At 48.6% G+C, this 20,119-nt stretch overlaps 1 protein-coding gene across 1 annotated transcript in view; it reads left to right on the top strand.

The window, feature by feature from the left end:
* Positions 1-20,119, top strand: part of ITGB5 (integrin subunit beta 5) — a 59,647-nt gene that overhangs the window by 37,010 nt on the left and 2,518 nt on the right. The window contains exons 11-14 of the mRNA XM_074548821.1: positions 14,840-15,062; positions 15,812-15,915; positions 18,614-18,730; positions 19,839-20,005. Coding sequence (XP_074404922.1) covers positions 14,840-15,062; positions 15,812-15,915; positions 18,614-18,730; positions 19,839-20,005 — 611 coding nt within the window. The remainder of the gene's footprint in view (positions 1-14,839; positions 15,063-15,811; positions 15,916-18,613; positions 18,731-19,838; positions 20,006-20,119) is intronic.

Here is a 20,119-nt window from a genome sequence, read left to right as displayed (position 1 = left end):
GATTGGATTTTTCCTTTGTGTGCCATCCTTCCCTGCCTAGGCAGAAACAATCTTCTTTTAAAGATGAAGTATGTGGTGTAATCCCCTGGTGCGTGACAGGTGAAAGGAAAGATTGTGTTTCAGGCTGTTACTTATTAGAGAAAAGCCGTATTAAAGATTCCTAAAGCTGTTTTATGTATGGATTTTTCTCCCACTGGGAAAACAAGTCATTCAGTGGGGAAGCTGTAGCCAGTCAGCTTTGCTCGAACAAAGGTACATGAGTTATTTAGCTGTGTTTGCTAAAATGGTTTTAAAACCTCATCAGTCCAAGGTCAAATAATTTACCTTGAACATAATTGCCTGGATTAGCCCTCAGACATAATTCCCTCAGTTGGATCAGGGCAAAGGGCTGTTCTTTAAAATTTGCCTGCTTTCAAGCAAGTAAAATATTTCCGTAGCGGAAAGCCTTGGACGAAAATTCCAAACAAGTGTAAACTTGGAAAAAATAGTTACTTTTTATGTTTTCTCCAGGGAAGTGGTGTTTTTTCCACTGCTGTTTATCTTCCCCTGCATATTTCAAAGTGGGGCAATAAACTGGTTGCAAGTTTCTGCCTGTTTGAGGCGATTATGTTTTTAGGTGGATAGAGGATGTTTGTGTTAATTTTCCTGCAGCCTGCTTAGTGATTTTGTCAGTGCTGAAGATGAAGCAGGCAATGCTCTGGGTTTGGAATTGTTCTGGAGATTGGATCCCACTGGGATCCAATGGGAAAGGCCAGTTCCACCCTGACAGGGACTGCCCAGACTGGGGGTCTGTGGGGCTCTCCCTGCTGGTGCATGAGTGGAAAGATGAGTGAGCAAGCACAAAAAAAAGTGTTTGAAGGTAGAAAGGGGGAAAAATTAAAATCAACTGTGAAGTAATTAAGAGCACTGCTGCCTGGGAGTTCTCCAGACGACCACATTGCTTTGATAACGTCATCCCACCCAAAAGCAGAATATTTAAAAGCAAGCAGGGCATCAGTGCTATAAAGAGAGGTTGTAAGTTACTGGTGGAGCAGTTGCTGCAAGAGAAGGACTCACCTCTGCTCAAATTTCCTTTCCAGCAGGAGGGCTAGAGCTCTGCTGCTCCACAGGAAAGCAAGTTATGTATCTTCTGCTGCACCTGCTTGCCTCTGTCCCTGTGGAGGATGTCTGGTGCTGGGAAGCACATCATAGCTGGTTTGGGATTTGCTGGAGGTTTTAAAATTCAAAAGTCCTTTTTATAGCTATGAAGGAAAACAAAGGGTAGGCTGAGGCCAAGCAAGCTTTTTGCTTGAGGGGTAGGATGGAGTCTGGCACGGCTGCATGAGTTGTGATGCTAAATCTGAATTGTAGCAAGCACTGTGCCAGTGACAAAGCATTTTGAGGTGGTTTTGTCAGGCCAGGAGGTTTGGGATTTCCCAGCCCACCACAAGCTTGCATGGCAGGGCTATGCCCAAGGCTGCCCCTCACAAACAGCCCTGTGCCACACAAACACAGCAGACCATGCTCTCTGCCCCCTACAAATGGGACCTTTTTAAAAAAGAACCAGGTTTTTAACTCAGCACTGATAATCTGTCCTCCAGCACATGTAGACTTGGAAGCCAGAAGGGTTTGGGTGATGCCTTGGGAGCAGGTTGATTCTCAGGGCAGTCTCTGCAGTGGCTGGTTGCTGTTTTTGTTGCTGCTGGGGGTGAAATGACACCCTGCCCTCACTCTGTCATTTCCTGGGCACAGTGTCTGTCCCTGAGAGGCTCTATCATCCCTGTGCCTGTCACTCTCTGGGGGGAGTGCAGGATTTAGCTAAAGCAAAAACCAAAAAAGCAGAGTGTAGGAGATGTGATTTTCCAGCAGATTATTGTCTCTGTCCTTGCTTGGGAATTTCTTGGCTTGGACCCATGAGGGAAACTCATCACTGCTGTCAAGGGTTTTGTTTATACTCCTTGAATCCTCTGGTTGCATAGAAGGCAGTCACTGCCTCTCAGTGCATTTTTTATGACTGCCTGTGCTTTGAGCAGCCTCAGGTTTAGCACACAGGCTGTGGTGTCCCCCATCAAAGGCGTTCACACCTGCCCCAGCTGTTGAACAAGGTGATGCCATGAACAGGAGTGCCCATCCCACACAGAGCTGATGAGAAAACAGCCAGTCCAACCTGAGCTGAGGTTCTGGGGAGCACCAGGAGGAGAGCACAGATTTCTGAGAAGTAAAAATCCTCTCAGGCAAACTGCTTTGCACTCCCATGGCTGTGGCATGAGCCCATCACCCATCTGTGCAGGCATTTCTTCCATTTATGATCTGTATAAAGCTGTCCCCATTGAGTCACTGCCATGGCACAGGGATGGGTGGCATGTTATGCTCAGGCATCCTGTATTCCCAGCAGAAGCCAAGTGGGGTGGAAATACTCTGAAATGAACTTGTTTCTTGTCTCTTGGCATTTGGTCCTTTGGCTAGGAAAAAAAAATTAATTCCTGAGTCTGTTTATAAATATTGGAGCCTCATTTTTGTCAGCATTTGAGAGGAGAGATGCCTGCAGACAGTGCTGTCGATGGCTCCAGTCCTTTTGTAGTCCCCCTCATGAAGTGGAGAAGCAGATTTTGGGTGAGAAAGAATCTAAAGAACCAACAAGATTTAATTCTTGTTAGTGGGAGGTTTAATGTGCCTCCTGCATCTGTGAGGGAAGTGGGGAAAGGGAGTAATTTATAATGTGGAGTAAATGTTAATTCCAGTTGCATCCAACTCAGAATCAATGTCACTTAGTCACTAATAAGTGGCATTTGTTCTGCTGCCCCCCAAGGCCAGGTAACAGCTCTGGAGCAGCTGTTTCAAGCCATTAATCCAGCTTCTGGAGAGGCCATAGGGGATGGGTTACACAAGTGTTTTGTTCTTACAAAAGAAATTCAACTGGGTTATCTGCAGCACTGTGCTCTGACAAAGCAGGCAGAGGCTTCCCAAACCCTCAAATGCTTTACTCCCAGTTTTTCTTTGGGTGGAGAGGTTGCCTTTTTGCATTGAGATCTTCGACACATCCCTCTGTCCCCTCTGTTCTGAAATGTGGGTGGCTGTGGGAGAGGGCAGAAATCCCTCCTGCCTGCAGCTGGGCTGGGGAAGGGGCAGCTGGCTGCACAACCCACAGGCTTTTGAACTCCTTGGCTGCCTGCCAGGCACTTTGACAAAGGAGGAAACATCTCTGCCCTAATTGCATTCCTGAGGGTCCCATAAAACAAGGTGGCAGGAGGGAGGAGAGGCCCCAGTAAGGGCATCACACATTTGCCTCTAATGAAGAAAGACTGGCTTGTTGGAGGCCAAGCTTCATTAGTTTCAGTTGCTCCAGACCTATTTTTTCTTGGATGGGGGGACACAGAATAATATGGCATCGTATGTGCCTCTAAAGAAATTTCCCCTTGCCCACCACCACTGTTCCCCAGCTCCCTGTGTGTCATTTGTGTGTTCTTCAGTCAGGACTCTGGTTGTGCACATCACTAATTACAGAGAGCACTTGTCATGCTGCAGCCCTTCCTCCCCCTAAAACACAAAAGATCTCATCCCAGAAATCCATACTGCCTGAGCAACACAGCAGCTACTGATGGTGGTCCAGCTTTGGGGATCAGGTCTTTTATGGTTTCTCGTCTTCATTTTTTTTAGAACTGGGCAATAAATCAGATTTATGAACAGTTTTGCATCAGTAAATGAAGCTAGTCTCTCTAGCCTGTGAGCAGCTGTGAGCCCCTGAGCTGGTTAAGGTGACTGAAGGTCGTGGCTGGCTGAGGCACAGCATGGTGGGGATGCCCTGGAGCACAGGAGCTGGGCTGGCCTCCCTTGCCAGCACAGGGCTTCGAGTGACACAGAAAACTCAGATCAGCAACAGAGCAGCGGGTGTCACATCTGCAATATGTGCAAGTGTCAGAATCACTTCTGAGATGGGATGTGGGAAGGGACAGCTCATTGAAAATTGGGGGTTTATTTTGCAGAGAACAGCCAAGCTGACGTGTGATGTGGCTCCAGCTGCCCTGCAGAAACCACTACATAAACTGCTGAGCTCATTCAAGTCCTCAGTATTTACTTCTGAAAGCTTCCTCTCTTGGTTTTAGTAAATAGAGAAGCTCAGGGAGGTTTCAGCCTGTACTAAGGCCCATGGAGATAAGGGGTTTTTGTTTTGTTTTGTTTTAACACACCTCAAATTAGAAACCTCACTCATGCTTTTGCAATTTGTTTTCACTGTACCCTGTCCATAACACATTTTACAGCCAGTGGGGTGATGGCTCAGTGCCAGTGCCCTGGTTTCAGGTCCTGCATTAGAGCTCCATGCTTTGAGAGTGGCACTTGGGTTTGATTCCCTGCTGGTATCTCCACCCTGGGGATTTGGATGGGATCTGTTACTACACAAATCACTGTGCCCATGGACACATCATCTGGAAATAGACTTTCTCCCACATGTACTTTTGTAGTTACTATTCACCTGCCCAGTGGTGAATAAAGCTACCATCCTGGGTGGCAGTGACAACTGCCTCTTGGATTGAGGATGCTGGTGTGCACCTGAAAGCTCAGATGTGAGAATAAAGGTGATCCACATCTTTCAGATGCACAACAGCATTTTATTTTTGATCTTCATGATTTTCATTCCTAATGCCTAAATTTTTACCAGAAGCAGCTGTTAAGAAAGAAATGGGTAGTATTTGATTTGTTAACCTCTGAGGTGCAGGTGATGTTTGAATGTGGTTTGGAGAGGAAGGAGATCTTCCTCTGTGCCCACTGCCTGTGGTTGAGCTGCAGGTGGGATGGCTTTTGACAAATGTACCCCTGCCAGAAGGGAAGAGGGGGGCCTGTGGCAGAAAGAAGAGAGGGAACAGAGCCTAAACCACATCTGCAATGTTTCCTTTTAAGTCATGTCAAGTCTTGTTGTCTGTAGGTATTTCTGAGCATTGCTCAGTAAAAGAGAACCTGAAGAGGAGAGACAAAAGGACCATATAGATATGGAAGTTAAAAATAATCCTTTGGCTGTTGCTAAGGGCTAGTGCAGCTGTGAGGCAGGCAGCTGCAGGGGATGCTGCTCCCTCTCTGGGGCAGCTGCCCCGCAGGTCAATCCCTCTGTGCTTCCCCCGTGGGAGGAGGATGGGGAGCTCACATCTTCCAGCATACTTGAGGCTTATTTTGGTGACAGAGGATGCAGTGTCAGGTGGGGTCACTGTGCTGTAGCCTCACAGTACCAGTTGCTTTGTGAGCAGTCCCAGTCATTAGCAGCAGGTTGGGGGCTCAGGGGTCAGTGGCTGCGGGTGCTGCCGGGTGCAGGGCATGGGAGAGTGCTCGGGGGTGAGCAGAACCAAGTAAAGCCCTCTGAAACAAACCCTTGTGTCATTAGGGTGTTGTAGCACTGTGAATGCCCCTTTTCCCACCAAAGAGCAGGGCAGGAGGAGGAGTCTGGGCTGGAAGACACAGCAGTCTGTGTGTGTTGTCACACTGTGTGGGGCACAGGGTGCCCTTGGCAGCCCACAAACCTGGTTTCAGGCACCCTGAGGTCTCTTGCCTACAGTGCCCCTTGCAGAGCCCAGGGGACCTTATCCCCAGAACAGACCACAAGGAGATGGCACTGCTGTAGCATCTCTATTTTACAATGCAGTCAAAACTCAGACTGCATGTTTATCTTTGAGCTTCCTAAAGACCTTTCTCCTTGGTGCATTCCCATTTGGCCTTTGCTTTTATCATCTGCTTTGCAGGAGCTGCTCAGCCAAGGGTCCTGTCCTGAGATACCTGTGAGCCAGAGAATAAATGGATAAAACAAAATAATCCCCCTGAATAAGAAGGAAAAAGAAACCTCTGACTTGCTGTGTCCCATAGCTGTGAGGGACTGAGACCAGAGCACCTGTGCTTGGTGTCACTCTTGGGTGGGCATCCCCTCTCCAGCTTACATCCCTCCTCCACCTGGGAAACAGTTTGCCTCCAGTAAGAATAGACCACAGACATTTAATATGGAACAAATCTAATGGGGCACCTCTGCTGTTCTCTTCATTTTCTGGGGTTAAACTGCAAAGCTGTTCTGCTGACTCTCATCACATGGATGGCTGTAAAGAAATAGAAGGTTTAGGTCAGCTCCATTTATTCCAGTCCAGTGGGTCAGCTTAAAAAAAAAAGTAAGGACCAGGTCAGCTGGAGCAGGCAGGGCTGAGGACTGTGGTGGGGAAGAGCAGTCACCTGAATCCACCTTCATCCTGCTCAGACTGGTGCCACTCTTGCCCTGCTTACAAGCTCCCTGCAAATGCTGTTTGTCTGTGTGTCCAGTGTCATTTGGCTGCACAATGTCTAAGTCCCAAACCAAGAAAAAGGTTTGTTTTGTTTTCTTTAAATGTGTGTTTCCATAAGCCAGATCTTTTCTTAGGCCAGCTGTTGAACTGTTGGTATTCCTGCTTGCCCTCCTGTAGAGTGTGGGGCTGCCATGCTATTGCAACATTTTGGAGCAGCAGAATGTGATTGCTCAAGCAGTGATTTAGGAAACGTTTCCACAGGTGAGGAAGGAACTGTGGAGGCTCCTGCTGCTGCTGACACATGTGGGATGTTGACTTTTAGGCCTTGTTCTGGCAACAAGAGCTGGTGTCTGAGCCCTGGGGTCATCCTGGGCTGCTTCCCTTGGGTCTGGCCATGCTCTGCCAGACAGCAGTGAGGTCTGAGAGCAGCACTTGAAACCTCTCAGCCTTTAGTGTGGAGTGTCATTGAGAAAGTCTGCTCTTCACACAGTGTGAGGAGGAGCAGACACTGCAGGGACATGGCTGGGACACGCTCACCTAAGGCTGTGGGCAGCCTGGAGTGCTCTGTGCTTGCATCATGAGCACCCTGTGCCGGGGTGGCACCTTCTGTGCAGGGAAGGCTTATTTGAGGGCAGGGACACCCAGCCCTGAGCTCCCAGATGATTTGAAAGGCTGTAGAGAGATTCCACACTAGGGCTGTATGAGTGGCTGGCTGGCAGTGGCATTCCTCTGTAGAAGTGTTTGATTTTAACTTGTAGGCAAAGGATTCCTGAGCATTAGCCAGGACCAAATCCAGCAGGATGTCCTGTGGTGGTCTGGGTGTGCTCATCTCCAGGAGCCCATAGTCCCAATGCAGAGAGGAGCTGAGAGCCACGTGGGAGGTGTTTGCATTCCAAATTTCATCTTCATGAAGTCTGGCTCACAGATCCTCCGTGGCCTTTTGGAGAAGCATGGGGCTGACTCAGTGCATGTGTTTACTCCCATCTCCAGTCCTTGGGCAGCTCCTGAAACCGCTTCCTCCCAGGGCATTATTTCCATCCTTCCCCAATCCTCTCTCTTCTTCTTCTTCTTCCTCTCAGAATTTATTTTTTCCCCTTTAACCTGGTTTCTCTTCTCTTTTCAATTTAATATTGAGTCATGTGCCCCTGTCCTCCAAGACTGTGTGCCTCCCCATCCTGCTCCCCATCGTGCTCCATGCCTGTTCAAAAGGCTGAAGATCCCAGAGTTCAAATGGCCTCTGGGTTGGGACAAACAGCATGGGGTGACCCTTGTCTGCTGGCTGTGACCTGTGAAAGCATGGCCAGTGCTTGTGGCTGCAATATAAAAATGCCTAGTCCCCTCTCTAATTGCACTGCTAAGGACCCCCATGCTGTGCTTTGGGTCAGAGGTGGCTGCAGGTCAGTGCAGGTGGGTGGTTCTTAGCTGGAATGCTTTGTGCCCACGGATATGCTTCTCTAGATTTCTTTCACAGCAGTTAAATGCAGTATTCGTTATTACATCACCAGGCATTAGCATTACATTGTAACCTAGTAAATATTATTGATTATTGTGGAGCTGGACTCTGTGGTCCTAATGGGTCACTTCCAACTTGAGATATTTGATGATTTTTGCATGGATTTCTCACAGGAACACAAATGATAGTTCCATTTGTGTTAGTGCTCAGTGCTGTGTTTATTCCTTTTGTTCCTTGGTGTTCCTGGCAGCAGGCATTCCCTGCCTGCCCCACCTTGCTCACGCCAGGGCTTTGTGCTGGCACTTCACTGAAACTGCAGCTAGGCTGGGCATTCTCTCCCCAGTGTGTGGAGTGCTGCTCTCCCAGAGTGTCTATTCCTGGCACGATGGAGCAAAGCTGCCCTTTGTTACCCCTCCTTTCTCCCTGCCCAGGCTCTTATTGCTGTCCAAGCCTTTCTCCCTGCCCAGGCTCCTATTGCTGTCCAAGCCTTGCAGCTCTCCCCAGATCTGGCAGCAGCTCCTTGAGGGCCAACCCGCACAGAGCGCTGCTGTTCTGCCTCCTTTCACTGCAGTTTCTCCTTGGCCCTGAGCAGACCTTTAGCAAGTGTGAATGCATGCTAATGAGCCATTAAATGCCCGGGCAGAATTAAAGAATACAGGAGTGACGGCTTTGACATCTTTATGGGAGCCAGAGCTCTGTCTTTGGGGCTCTGCTCTTAAAGAGGCACAACGTGTGGGCTGCAACCAAGAAGTGTCATCGGAAGATTCATGCACATACCCAAACCTCCTGTCCTGTGCAGCTGCCCTCTCCCATAGAAAACCCCATAGAAAGCTCAAAAAAAACCCAAGATGAGCTCAGAAAATAAAGCTTAGATGGTCTTAGAACAAACTTGCTTAAAATGCTCTACTGGCCAGCATCTCGGTGAGTTTGGTGTCTGAATTTGGTGCCTCTGGTGATGGTCATTCGCAGAAATGAACATTTGGAAATGAATTTTGTGTTTGGGACTTGAAGGCAGAAATCCTTAGACCAGCAGGTGAGTGGAATTCTGGGTCTCTGCATTTCTTGTTGACATGAATTTTGTTCAGTTTCATTTAAAAAATGGAGCTTACGTAATTGACGTGAAAGGGAAGTGCAGCACAGCCTGTGTGTTCATTCTTTCTCCTTTTTTTTCTTTCCTTGTCTTACTTTGAGTGATATTCTGACTTTTTCCAGGTTCTTTGTTAAGGGAGAAATCTGTTACAAAACCACAGACCTTTGGTGACCGTGCACCATGGGAGAACAATGAACACCTGCATGTGACAGATGGATGTTGATAGGAAGGGAAAGTGGCCCTTTTTGAGTTAGAGGTTTGGAGGGAGACCCAGTAGAAGCAAAAACCCCAGAGGATTCACACACACCAGCCCGTTCTGATCTGGCTTAAGGAATAATATGAGTTATTGGCAGTTCCTGCAGTGCCTTCTATGTCAGGTACTTAGGGGGTAACAAAGCCCAGGATGAGCACGTGCCCAGAGTGGTGGGATGGTATTTGGGCCCATGGCTCAAAGGAGAACAGCACATCCATGGCAACTGCTCCCACTCAGGATAAAGCTCTGTGCCTCTGGGAGGGTCTGGCACCAGCCCTTGCCCCATAGCTCTCCCTGCATCAATAACAGAGTTGGCAGCAGGACCTGAAAGCTCCAATTCCCAGCTCTGGGTCTCCATCCAAAAGGCCACATGTGGCAGGCTTGGCTGAGGAGCTAATGTGAGTAAAGTCAAGGATTTGTGGAGTGCTGAGCTTACTTGGAAAAAAAAAAAAAAAAAAGAGGAAGGCTTTATTTTAAGAAATGCAGCTTTAGATCTCTTTCAGGAAATGACTTCTCACTGCCCATTTTGGCTTTCTGGTGGATCATCAGCTGTATCTCGTGGTTGCATTTCAGCTTCACTTCTTTAGCAGAGAGAAGGAAAATGAGGAAAGGCTGGCCAGGGCTGCCGCAGGAAATCCTCCTGCCCCGGATAGCTTTCAGCTGCCTTCATGAAACAGCAGTTTCCAAAACCACGTCTTCCTTGTCCAGTTCTCACTGAACCCAGAAATTCCCAAGTGAGGAGAAACTGGAGTGCTGAGGGGGGTTTTTGTCATGGCAGTGCTGCACTGTGAGATGCTGGCAGTAATGTCCAGCTGGTGATGGGACTTGTGCCCATGGCTGAATTAGCAGCCCAAGCCTGCTTTTATTCCTTCACCTTTGGTTTTGTTAGTATGCATCTCCAGTGCTGTTTTTGATGATAGGTGAGCCCAATGCTGGGGCTGAAATCTTGGTTAAAACCATATGCTTCAGGATGTGAACATCCATTACAATGGGAAGGTGCACAGATCCATGGTGTGTGGTGTAAATAACATTCAGAAAAGCACTGTTTACTTCTTACTAACCTCTTCGTGTTTCTTTTGCTGCTTCAGGATTGCATTGTGGATAAATGAGTGTGGGCAAGCTGTCTCCTGGTGTGAGTGGAGGCAGTTGGATGAATTTCAGGTTACACAGAAACCTTGGACCCTTGACATTTGTCTGTCTGTGTTTATGTAGCAGCCTCCTTAGCACAAGGAGGTTGTTATGCTCAGTGGGCTCCAGGGCTTGGGGATGCTCCTGCCAATCTGCCACCCTTGTTTTCCCTGCTGGACTGGCATGACCCAGGGGGTGGATCCTAAGTCCATCCCTGCTGTTTAAAATTTCTGGAGCTCTCTCCAAGTCCCTGTGGGTGCTGACCATCTGGCAGTGCCCTGGGCCTGAGCTGTGCCCTGGGCAGGCTGCCTGGCCCGGCCTCTTGGTGTGCAGCACCGCCTGCTTTGAGCCATGGAAAGAAATTACTGGGGAGGTGGTGATTTATTTGCCTGGGCAGGCACTGTGTCTTACCCTAGCCCTCTCCCAAATTAAAAGCCCTATGCTTCCTGTGTGTTCAAAGCCTTTTCTGCTGCCCTTCTTCCTCCCACTCAAAATGTGCTGCTCACAGAGCCTCTCCCCCCGACATGGAGCACTTTTGCTGAGAGATTGGCTGGTCTGGTACAAAACTGATGCTCAGGTGGTGCCCTGTGTCTGTAGGGTTTGACTTCTCTCATAAGCAGATGGTTTTGATCCATGGTTGTGGACCCCTTCTTCACTGGGGCTCTCTGGGTGAAGAAGCAGCCAGGGCTTGTTAAAGGAATGACACTGGAGAATTTGGAAATTGCTTGCCATAACTTATTTCTCTTAGTTGTTTTTCCTGTGGGTTTTTTTCTGTTTCAGACTAGTTGTTCAAATAACCAAAAATGACAAAAGCACAGCCTTTCAGAGATTGTGACCCAAAGTCTGGATGTGAGCACAGAGGCACAAAAATAAATGGCTTGATTTAATGGGAACAAAATACAGTATGATCTTTCTCCTCCTGAGTGCTCAAAAACCACTAAACTGGCTTAAATATCATGACTTGTTTTTCTTGTATGTTAGGCATGTCAGTTTAATGTTCTAGAAGATGGGGAAAAAAGGAGTGTTGGAGGAGGCTTGTTTTGAAACCTTTTCCACCTCTCCATTAAAAACTAGAATAATGTTTTTTGTTTCAGAAGAAAGCTGGTATTTTTTGCATGACTTTGTCATCCTCAGAAAGTAGGAGGCTTTAGGAGAACCACCTTCCATGAAAAGCCCCAGTGGCAGAGCTTTTATTGCACTGAGTGTCACATCTTGGTGCAGTTCCGAAAAGGCGCAGTTATCGCAGAGGCCAGACGGGCTGTCCTGCCAAGCAGGGTCACAGCCTGCTGTCAGGAAGGCTGGGATGAAATCAGGGTCAGAGGCTGGAAGCTTCTGCCAGAAGCTGCTGTCCTGATTTGGGAATGACCCTGCTTGGGAACAAGGAGAACAGCGCTGCTGTGGAGACGCCAAGCTGGGTTTGTGCAGTACCGTGCTGGGGGCAGGGGGGATTTGGGCTGTGGCTGCCCTCCTGGGGGGCAGCGGGGGTGAAATGAGGATGGATGGATGTCCTGGGAAAAGCTGCCTGAGACACAGTGAGATGTGCAGCCCAGATGGGGCACAGCAGTGGGATGGGGATGTGTTTTGGAATGGGGAGAGATGGAAGCACTGGCTGGGCTGTGAGTCTCAGCCCACTCTGGTGCGGTCCTTGGGAGCAGCGCACCCCATGGCTCCTGCCCGGATGGATCCCAGACCAGTAAAGCTCAGTCTGGGGACTGCTCTCCCCCCACAGAAGCATTGCTTTCCTCTGCAGGTTTCTGCAGCCTCCTGACATGTGGTTTGTGTTAGCCCAGCCCCAAAGGTCAGGAGCTAACTGGAAAGAATGTTATCAAATTCAGGGGGAGCATTTAATTTCCTAGTTAGATCTGGATCTTTTAAACTTCTAAGCTTGTCTCATTTTGAATATGGGAACAGAAGAAAACATCTCTTATTATGTTTGGAGAACATAATTAATGTATTTTGGCTTCACAAACCAGCTTTAACAGAGAATGTATAAACTCAAAGGGTTCAAGGGGGTTAAAGTCCAGGGTGATGTCCTTCACCATGAGACTGCTGCTGGTGCAGAGGTGTCTTGAAACACACCCTCCTTGAGGACATACTGTTGTGGAAATGAAACTGGGAAGTGAAACTGGGTTCATCATGGGCACGGTGGTGGAAGGTTTCCTGCAGGCATGATGGCACAGAGAGTGCTTAGCCACATCAGCACTGTGTGTGACCGTGGGAGAGAGAGCTGGAAATAAGCAGCACACTGTGCCACAGCATGTGAGTATGGGTAACACTCTGCAAACCACAGCTCTGGGTCACTGTCACCAAACCCTCGCTGCCACATTGCCTCAGGACTCCTCTCAGTTTGTGTCCCTAGTGAGAGGATGGAGTGTATTCCCACCTCTGGTGCTCCAGGTGGATGTTAAGATGTGGGACAACTCTTATTGTGCCCATATGAAAACCAAATGTTCCTCGTTCACTGAGTTTCTGCGGTCTTCAGGCTGCGTGGGAGATGGGTGGCACCAGAAGTGTAGCTCTTGGTGCTTGCAGCAGTGGCCACTCTTTCAAGCTGATGGAAGCAGTGAAGGCTGTGATACCTTTGCCTTTGAAGGTCAAGATGGAAATTCTTGCTCTTGGCACATTGACCATGATGACCTTCAGCCAGTGACTTCTTGAACACTAAGCCAGTGTGGCCCAGGCAGGACCAGTGTGGCCAAGGCAGGAAACACATGTCAACGTGTTTTGACATTTTAAGCTCACACCCCACACTTAGTCACCCTCATACAGAATGGCTTTTTCTTCATCCCTGTGAATAAACAAAACCACATCCTTTAAGATGCTGTTTCTTAAGTTTTCCAATCACAGTGGTTTAATAGTATGCATTATTTGCAAGTGGCCATTTCCCTTCCCCAGGACAGTAATTTTAGGCTCTGCCACCAGCCTGCCAGGGGCTGGAAGGGATGTGCAGTCTTTCTAGCCTCCTATGACCTAGCACTGATGCCTTTAAAAACAGAACCATTTAATGGTCCAGAGACAGATTTCCTCTGGACTCACATCTTGTGCTGCATTCTGTGGTGTCCTAGGAGAGCTGAGGAGTAATATGAATACATCAGCTTGCTTCTCTTGGCCCTCACAGTTCAAATTCAAGCCTGAGCACATTTACTAATCGCCAGCTGCTTTGGATTCCTTCCAATACTGCCCTTTATCAAAACCATAGTTTATAGCTAATTTGGACACTTGCATTGCCATGCAAGTGGCACAAACCTGCTGTGTGTGAGAGCCCAATCACCTGAATTAATTGTGAATAAAAGCCAGACCATTTGGTTTGCTTGTGAAGTGATGGTCTTGGGAGTCACCCACTCTGCAGCTGCCCCCCAAACAGCAGCAGCTGTGAATGTAGCTGAGCCATGGGCTCAAACCCAGAGCTTTCTGTCTGAGGAAAGGGCAAGGCTGTCATTGTGAAGGCAAGCAGAGCAAAGTATTTTATTCTACATCAGATGTAGGCACAGAAGGAGGTCACCTCTAGAGATCTTGTAAACATAATCTCCTTTGTCCAGTAATGTTTGAATATGCAGGCTGGATCCAAAGCAAACGGTGGGACTGCAGAGGAGGCTGTAGAAGGACAGCCTGTGATGTGCTGGGATATATGAGATGCCTAGTAAAACAGAAGGTGCTCCTGTGACTTTTGGCAGGGGATATAGCTTGGTAATCCACAGCCTCTGGTAATCTTGGCACGGTGGGAGAGGCAGGGAGATCCGCGGGTTTGTGTCGATGAAAGGAGCGTGTGTATAATTTATCATGTCTGGGGTGCTCGAGGCTCTTTTCAGTGGAAAAGCTGAGATGTAATTAGGTTGCTGATGAGCCTTGTGTACAAACCCTTCAGCTCTATAAACTATTGCCTGCAAAGGTATCCCTTCTCCTAGGGACTGGCCAGGGAAGAACTTGAGCAGTCCCCAGCAGATGGATGGCTCCCTGAAGCCAGCTGCTCAGTGGACAGCCACTCCACTTACTGTCACTGACAGCCTTGGAGCCTGTTTACTTTCTCAGTCCTTCACTAAGCCCCTTGGCTCCAAGGGGATGCTTCAGTGGAGAAGAGCCCTTGCTGGATTGGTTTCTTCATCCATTTCTGCTGTGAGCTGCCCTGAGCTACTCCCTGGGGGGGACTCAGCTGGTCCCAGCAACCTTTGTGGCTCTGGTTGGGACACAGAGTTCTTGTTTGGACACAGGAAATAGTGCTTGTTGATATAATTTGTTTCAAGGTTTTAAGATAACTTCTTAAGTAAAACTGTTAAGAAGAAAGAGAAGGAAATACTTTATGAGGTGGGCAACCTGCTAGGCTTTTTGCTGCTGAACTCTGAGCTCAAAACCAGCAAGGGAGCAGTATTCCATTCCCATCTTAATATCTCTCACTGTAGACAGAGAAAGAAGAGATTATTTCATACTAAAGCAGGAAGGGGAAAGTGCCCATTTGTCTTAAGCAACCATAGAGGGAAGCTGGAAGAGCAATGAGTAGGTAGTTTTTGCTGCTGAATGTTGATATTAATTTGATATTTAAGTGTTTCCCAACAGCATCTGTTTGATGCCCTGCCAAGTAAGGTCTCTCTGGCAGCTCTTCCTGCTGGGCTGCTGGTCCCTGCCAACCCCAGCACCCCGTGGTGGCCATTGGAATCCTGCTGACACCTGTCCCCTGCTGTCCTGCTCAGGTCACGGGGAGTGTCACTGCGGGGAGTGCAAGTGCCACGCGGGGTTCATCGGGGACAACTGCAACTGCTCCACGGAGACGGACAGCTGCGTGTCCAGCGACGGGCAGATGTGCAGCGGCCGCGGCGCCTGCGTCTGCGGGAGGTGCCAGTGCACCGAGCCCGGGGCGTTCGGAGAGACCTGCGAGAAGTGTCCCACCTGCCCCGGTGTCTGCAGCACCAAAAGGTACCCACAGGAGTTCAGGAGGGACTTCTCACTCCTGGTGGGAAGGGCAGCTCTTTGGTTCCTGGGAGACCTTTCAGCTAAGGAATTACTTCTGCTTTGTTAAATGTGTGATCAGCCCCAAGCAAGCCTGCTGCTGCTAGGAGCCCACGCTAAGTACCCTGACAGTATCCCAGGCAGAGCAGCAACAAGTCTTGTTGCCCTAGTGATCATAGAGATTCATGTCCCTGCTCATTTCTGGTGCTGTCTCACCCTGCAGGAAGGGCTGGCAACCTCAGTTTTGCTGCACTCTGAGCTGCAGATGTCTGGGTGCAGAGAGCTGTGAGCTGCAGAGGAGGGGAGGACTGGAATCAGAATCACTGCCCCTGCCTCACAGCGATGAAGGTGGCCCAGGCATCAGCTTCAGACTAGCACAGAGCAGCCTGTGGACTGCCTGCCTTTTGCAGTAGCTGATGTGCAGCTCCTGACATCCAAAGGGCAAACAGACCACAAACCTACAAGCTGCTTTGCACCTTCATGGAATCCTTTGCACTTTCACTGAATCCTACAAGCTGCTTTTCACTTGAAATCTTGAATCTCAAGAAATCCATCCTTGCGATGGAGATGACTGGTCCTGAAGCTGCTCCTCCCTTGTGGTACAGATGTGCAGCCTTCAGACCAGACCCAGGGAATCCCTTCCCAAGGGCTGAATCCCTGTGTTCATGCAGTTTCTGATATGTGCTTAATTTTCCCCTCTGTGTGTGTTCCTACAGGGATTGTATTGAGTGCAAGCTGTTTAACTCAGGAAGACTGGCTGATAACCAAACCTGCCAAAAGCACTGCAAGGATGAGATCATCACCACTGTGGATGTTCTTGGTAAGCTGGCAGCTGCAGGTGGTGGGAACTGGTGACTGTGGCATTGACCTCTTCTTAACTAGACCAAGACATACCTGTAAAGAAAGCTTCAGGGAGCACCTGATATTTAGAAATGTGTGTATGTAGGTAGTATGAGTATGTGTATGTGTGGTATGTGTGATGCTCTCTCCAGGCTATAATCCATAGTGAAGTAAAAAACTCTTTGATTTTAAATGACATCTAACCACTACTACCAGTGCAGGGAGCAAAGAATGGGGTGAGGTCACATGAGACAGATGAGAGGAGTCATGAGAGAGTGCAAAAGGACAGAGTATCACCCAAGAAAAGGTATTTTCTAATCTTCCAAGGTTTCATCTTGGAAGAAGCGAGCTGGTAAAAGAAAGCAAAGCTGTTTTAAAAATGCATTCTGCTTTGCTGGAACTGATTGCTACAAGTCCCCCTGGCAATCTCCTGCCCTTTGTGTCCTCTTTTAGAGGTGACCCCACATGTGCATCCCCCCTCTCTTTTCAAGATGTGTTCTGGGAGTCCCTGGTTGCTGTTTAGGGGAGTAGAGGGGATCCAGGCTTGTAACAGATTTAATCACAGTCCTGACCTTGGCCTTAACAATATCTCTTGGAGGGAGGGATGGAGATCAAGCAGGGATAAGTTACTGTCTGCATCTGGCATTTCCTCCTCCTCCTTAGTTTATGGAGGTGGGAGTCCCACACGTTGCTCAGCTTTTCACTCACTTCCTCCTCAGCTATCTGCAGGTGATGTTTTTCCCATTGACTCCTCTTACATCCAGTGCCCCACTTTTAAATTATGACTAGTGAAGTTTCCCACCCTTCCCTTTGGGACACTTGCTCTCATTTTCTCCATTCACTGTGCAGTTTAGCAGGGAGTGCACCTGCACCAGCACCCTGTGAGAGGTTTGGAAGTTCAAAACACACAAAGCTCCTTTCTTATGCCTGTCTGGCCAGCACATATTGAGAATCAAAGCTCATCCCTCCCGCCTGAAAAGCTCAGTGGAACCCTCACACCTCTCTCTGTTGACATTATCTCTGAAACCTAGTGAAGATCAACAGAAATCATGACTATTGAGACTTTAATCACTGTATCTTTTACTGAAATGATGGTGCAAGAATGGGAGTGAAAGCAGCTAGACCTACAGAAACTAAGATTTGCTGCTCAACTCAAAAGGACATTAGTCAAGAAGTATGGAAGTATTATCTATGTTAATCTAATTAGTACTTTGCTTTCCAACAATCAGCACTTTTCCAGCCCATGCTTTGCTACCACTGTGTAGACAGAGGAGGTTTTCCTGTCCCAGGGTAGGAACAGCTGAGGTTTGTCCACACCAGGAACGTGTCAGAGGGGCAGCTGCATCTGAGCTCAGCTGTTGAAATGGAGAGTATTAATCTTTTAACTGGATGCAGGTCAAAGGCATTGAAAGGAAAAACAAACAGACAGGAGAGAGCTAAGGGGCTGGGGTAGCAGTGGCCATTAATGCAATCATTTTTCAGCATGACAGGCGTGGATACAAGAACTGTGGAAAGCTATTTCCAGGTGCCTAAGACAAGGTTATGCATGTCTTTGCTAGCTAAGAGCACTAGGTCCCCAAATTCCTGTCCCATGAAACTCTCAGTCCTTGCAGGCTGGCAGAGCTGTTCTCCTGTCACAGCCAGAGATGATTCCCCACTCCCTCCAGTCACTGTCCCTGCAGTGGGGGCATCGAACGAGCTGTGGCTGTGCAGGGCAGTGGCTCTGCTGAAATCACCCCTCTTAAGCTAGATCTGCAGACCTCAGGTGTTGGCTTTGCTCTGTCTTGAATTGTTTCTGTGAAGCAGCCTTCCTCAGGCAACAGTGACCAGGCTCTGGTGCTATGGTGCGTCAGACACCACCACACAGCGCTCGCGTGGCTCTGGGAATAAAGTCCTGTCATTTCTTGCAACTCCCATAGCTACACATCATCCTTGCAACCAACTCCTCCCTTCCCCCTCCCTCCCTTCCTCCCTCCACCCCTTCCCATTTTCCTTTTCTATCTCCCTCTTTGAAAACAAACTTCTCAGCCGTTTCCGGAGCTGGAGCTATTTGGTACAGCTGGAGCACAAGCTGGCCATGGGCTGCTGCTGCTGATGGCTCTGTCTGAGTCAGTGCTCCTTGTTTTCCCTTCTCCTTCCACTCTTCAAGAAATTTAGCAAATTAAGAAGAAAATGGCATTTATTACAGAAGCAGACTAGCATGAAGGAAGAATGTGTGTGCGTGCGAGGTTGAGTCTGTTTGCTGTGTGATGTTTGCCAAGTGCCACATTTTCTCAAGCAGTAATTCTGGACACTGCTCAGTTACAATTTGTATGAGTTGTGATCAAACTGTGCTGCTTTCCAGGCTTACTCCCCATTCCTCTGCTCCCAGGCATCCCTGGAAAGCTCTGCTTATCTTGCAGGGGAGAGCTGTGCTAATTCCTAATACTGAACCTGCCAATTAAGTCAGCCAAGTGCTGTATTGCAGCTTTAGACACAGCCTGTTAGACAGGGTGACTAGCTCAGAATCAGGGAACCCACACCATTGCAGGTTTTTAGGGGGGAATTATGTTAAAAATAAAGGGCATTGGAAGCATTTATTTGAAAAATTATCATACAAAAATTCTGCAGTGTTTAGGATTTTTTTTTAATGTATAAAAACTTCTACAAAATCCTGTGATCCTTCCATCTGGTTCCAGAAACAGATGACCCCAACGCAATCCTCTGTGCCTACCCAGTGAACAACTGTGTCATGAAGTTCACCTACATGGAGCTTCCCAGTGGGAAATCCAACCTCACCGTCCTCAAGGAGCCAGGTTGGCCCTCCCTTGGGTTTTTTTTCTGACAGCACTGTCAGCCTCAGGAGAGGTGATGGGCTGCTGGGCAGCCTGGGGGGCTGCAGAAAGGCTGGCTGCATGTGTGAGCAGATAAACCAGGGTGATTTGCACCGAAGTGTTTTACAGTGATGAAACCCAGCTTCAAATGCTCCCAACTTAGTAAAAAAGAACTTTGAGAGTAAACCTTGCACCTGAGCCATCAGCATTGCCAGCAAGGGCTGAAGAGCTTTGGGAGGCTGAGTTAACTGAAGCCTATTTAAGTAGCAAAAAGTATGCTTGATTTAGAGATAAAGCCCTTGTGAGCAAAAACATCAGAAGAGGACACCTGGTGCAGCTTCTGGTTAGGTTAGGATGTTGGGGAAGCCCTGCACCACCCAAGGATTTCCACATTGCCAAGGAGTCCTGATCCAGGCAGTGTAAGGGCTGCATGTCCCTACTCCCCTCCACAGGCTGTGCAGGCAGCTGTGCTTCCCAGCAATATTTTAATCACATGCAATGCAGTTGCTCAAAGAAAACCCTTTGTGGTGTTGCAGGACAAGCTGGCAAGCATCCAGCAGTAGCTTCTTGTGATTTGTTCTGGTCCTCCAAGGCACGGGCCAATATGGGAAAGACTGAGATTCCTCATGTTCTATTTCAATTGTGCTGCAGCTTGCACTTAATTAAAAGACCAGCTGATTAGCTGACAGTTAATGTCCTTATATGAAGTCCTTAGTGATCACCTGTCTCTGTGTGGGAGCAGCTGAGCTGGCTTTTGCCAGAGGCACCTTAACGCTCTGTGTCCCACATGGGTCAGCTGGCATTAAAACCCTGCATTGCTGTTGGACAGTGGCACTGCTGCCCTACTATGTGACATCCTAGCTCTGGTGACATCCATGAGAGGTGGTCCTTTGACCTGCCTCTAGCCAGGAATTTATTTAATTTAAAAAAAAATGTAGTTCAGTTTCAGAGGGAACTGTTGCTTTTTCAGATTTAGCCACTGCTGCTGGTGCTGCCTGAGGTCACTTGCTCTGCGGCTGCAGTCCAAGTTATTACCTGACCCAGGATACACTCACACCAGGGCTAATTAGCTTTTTTGCCTCTCTGCCAGCCTGCAGCTCAGCCCCCAGCGCTGTGACCATCGTGCTGGCAGTGATTGGCAGCGTGGTGCTGATTGGCATCATCCTGCTGGCGCTCTGGAAGCTGCTCGTCACCATCCACGACAGGCGGGAGTTCGACCGATTCCAGAGTGAGCGTTCCCGCGCCAGATATGAAATGGTGAGCCTAGGCTGGGGGTGCTGCTGGGGGGGCTCTGGGGATGCACCGGCAGCAAACAGCTCTGCACTGATGGAAAAGGGTGACAGGAACAAGGATGCAGGTGTCCTTGCCCTG

This window comes from Zonotrichia albicollis, chromosome 10 (genome assembly GCF_047830755.1).
Source record: "Zonotrichia albicollis isolate bZonAlb1 chromosome 10, bZonAlb1.hap1, whole genome shotgun sequence".
Taxonomy (NCBI): Eukaryota; Metazoa; Chordata; class Aves; order Passeriformes; family Passerellidae; genus Zonotrichia; species Zonotrichia albicollis.
The sequence above is the reverse complement of the archived record's forward strand: the minus strand, read 5'-3'. Positions and strand labels throughout refer to the sequence as shown.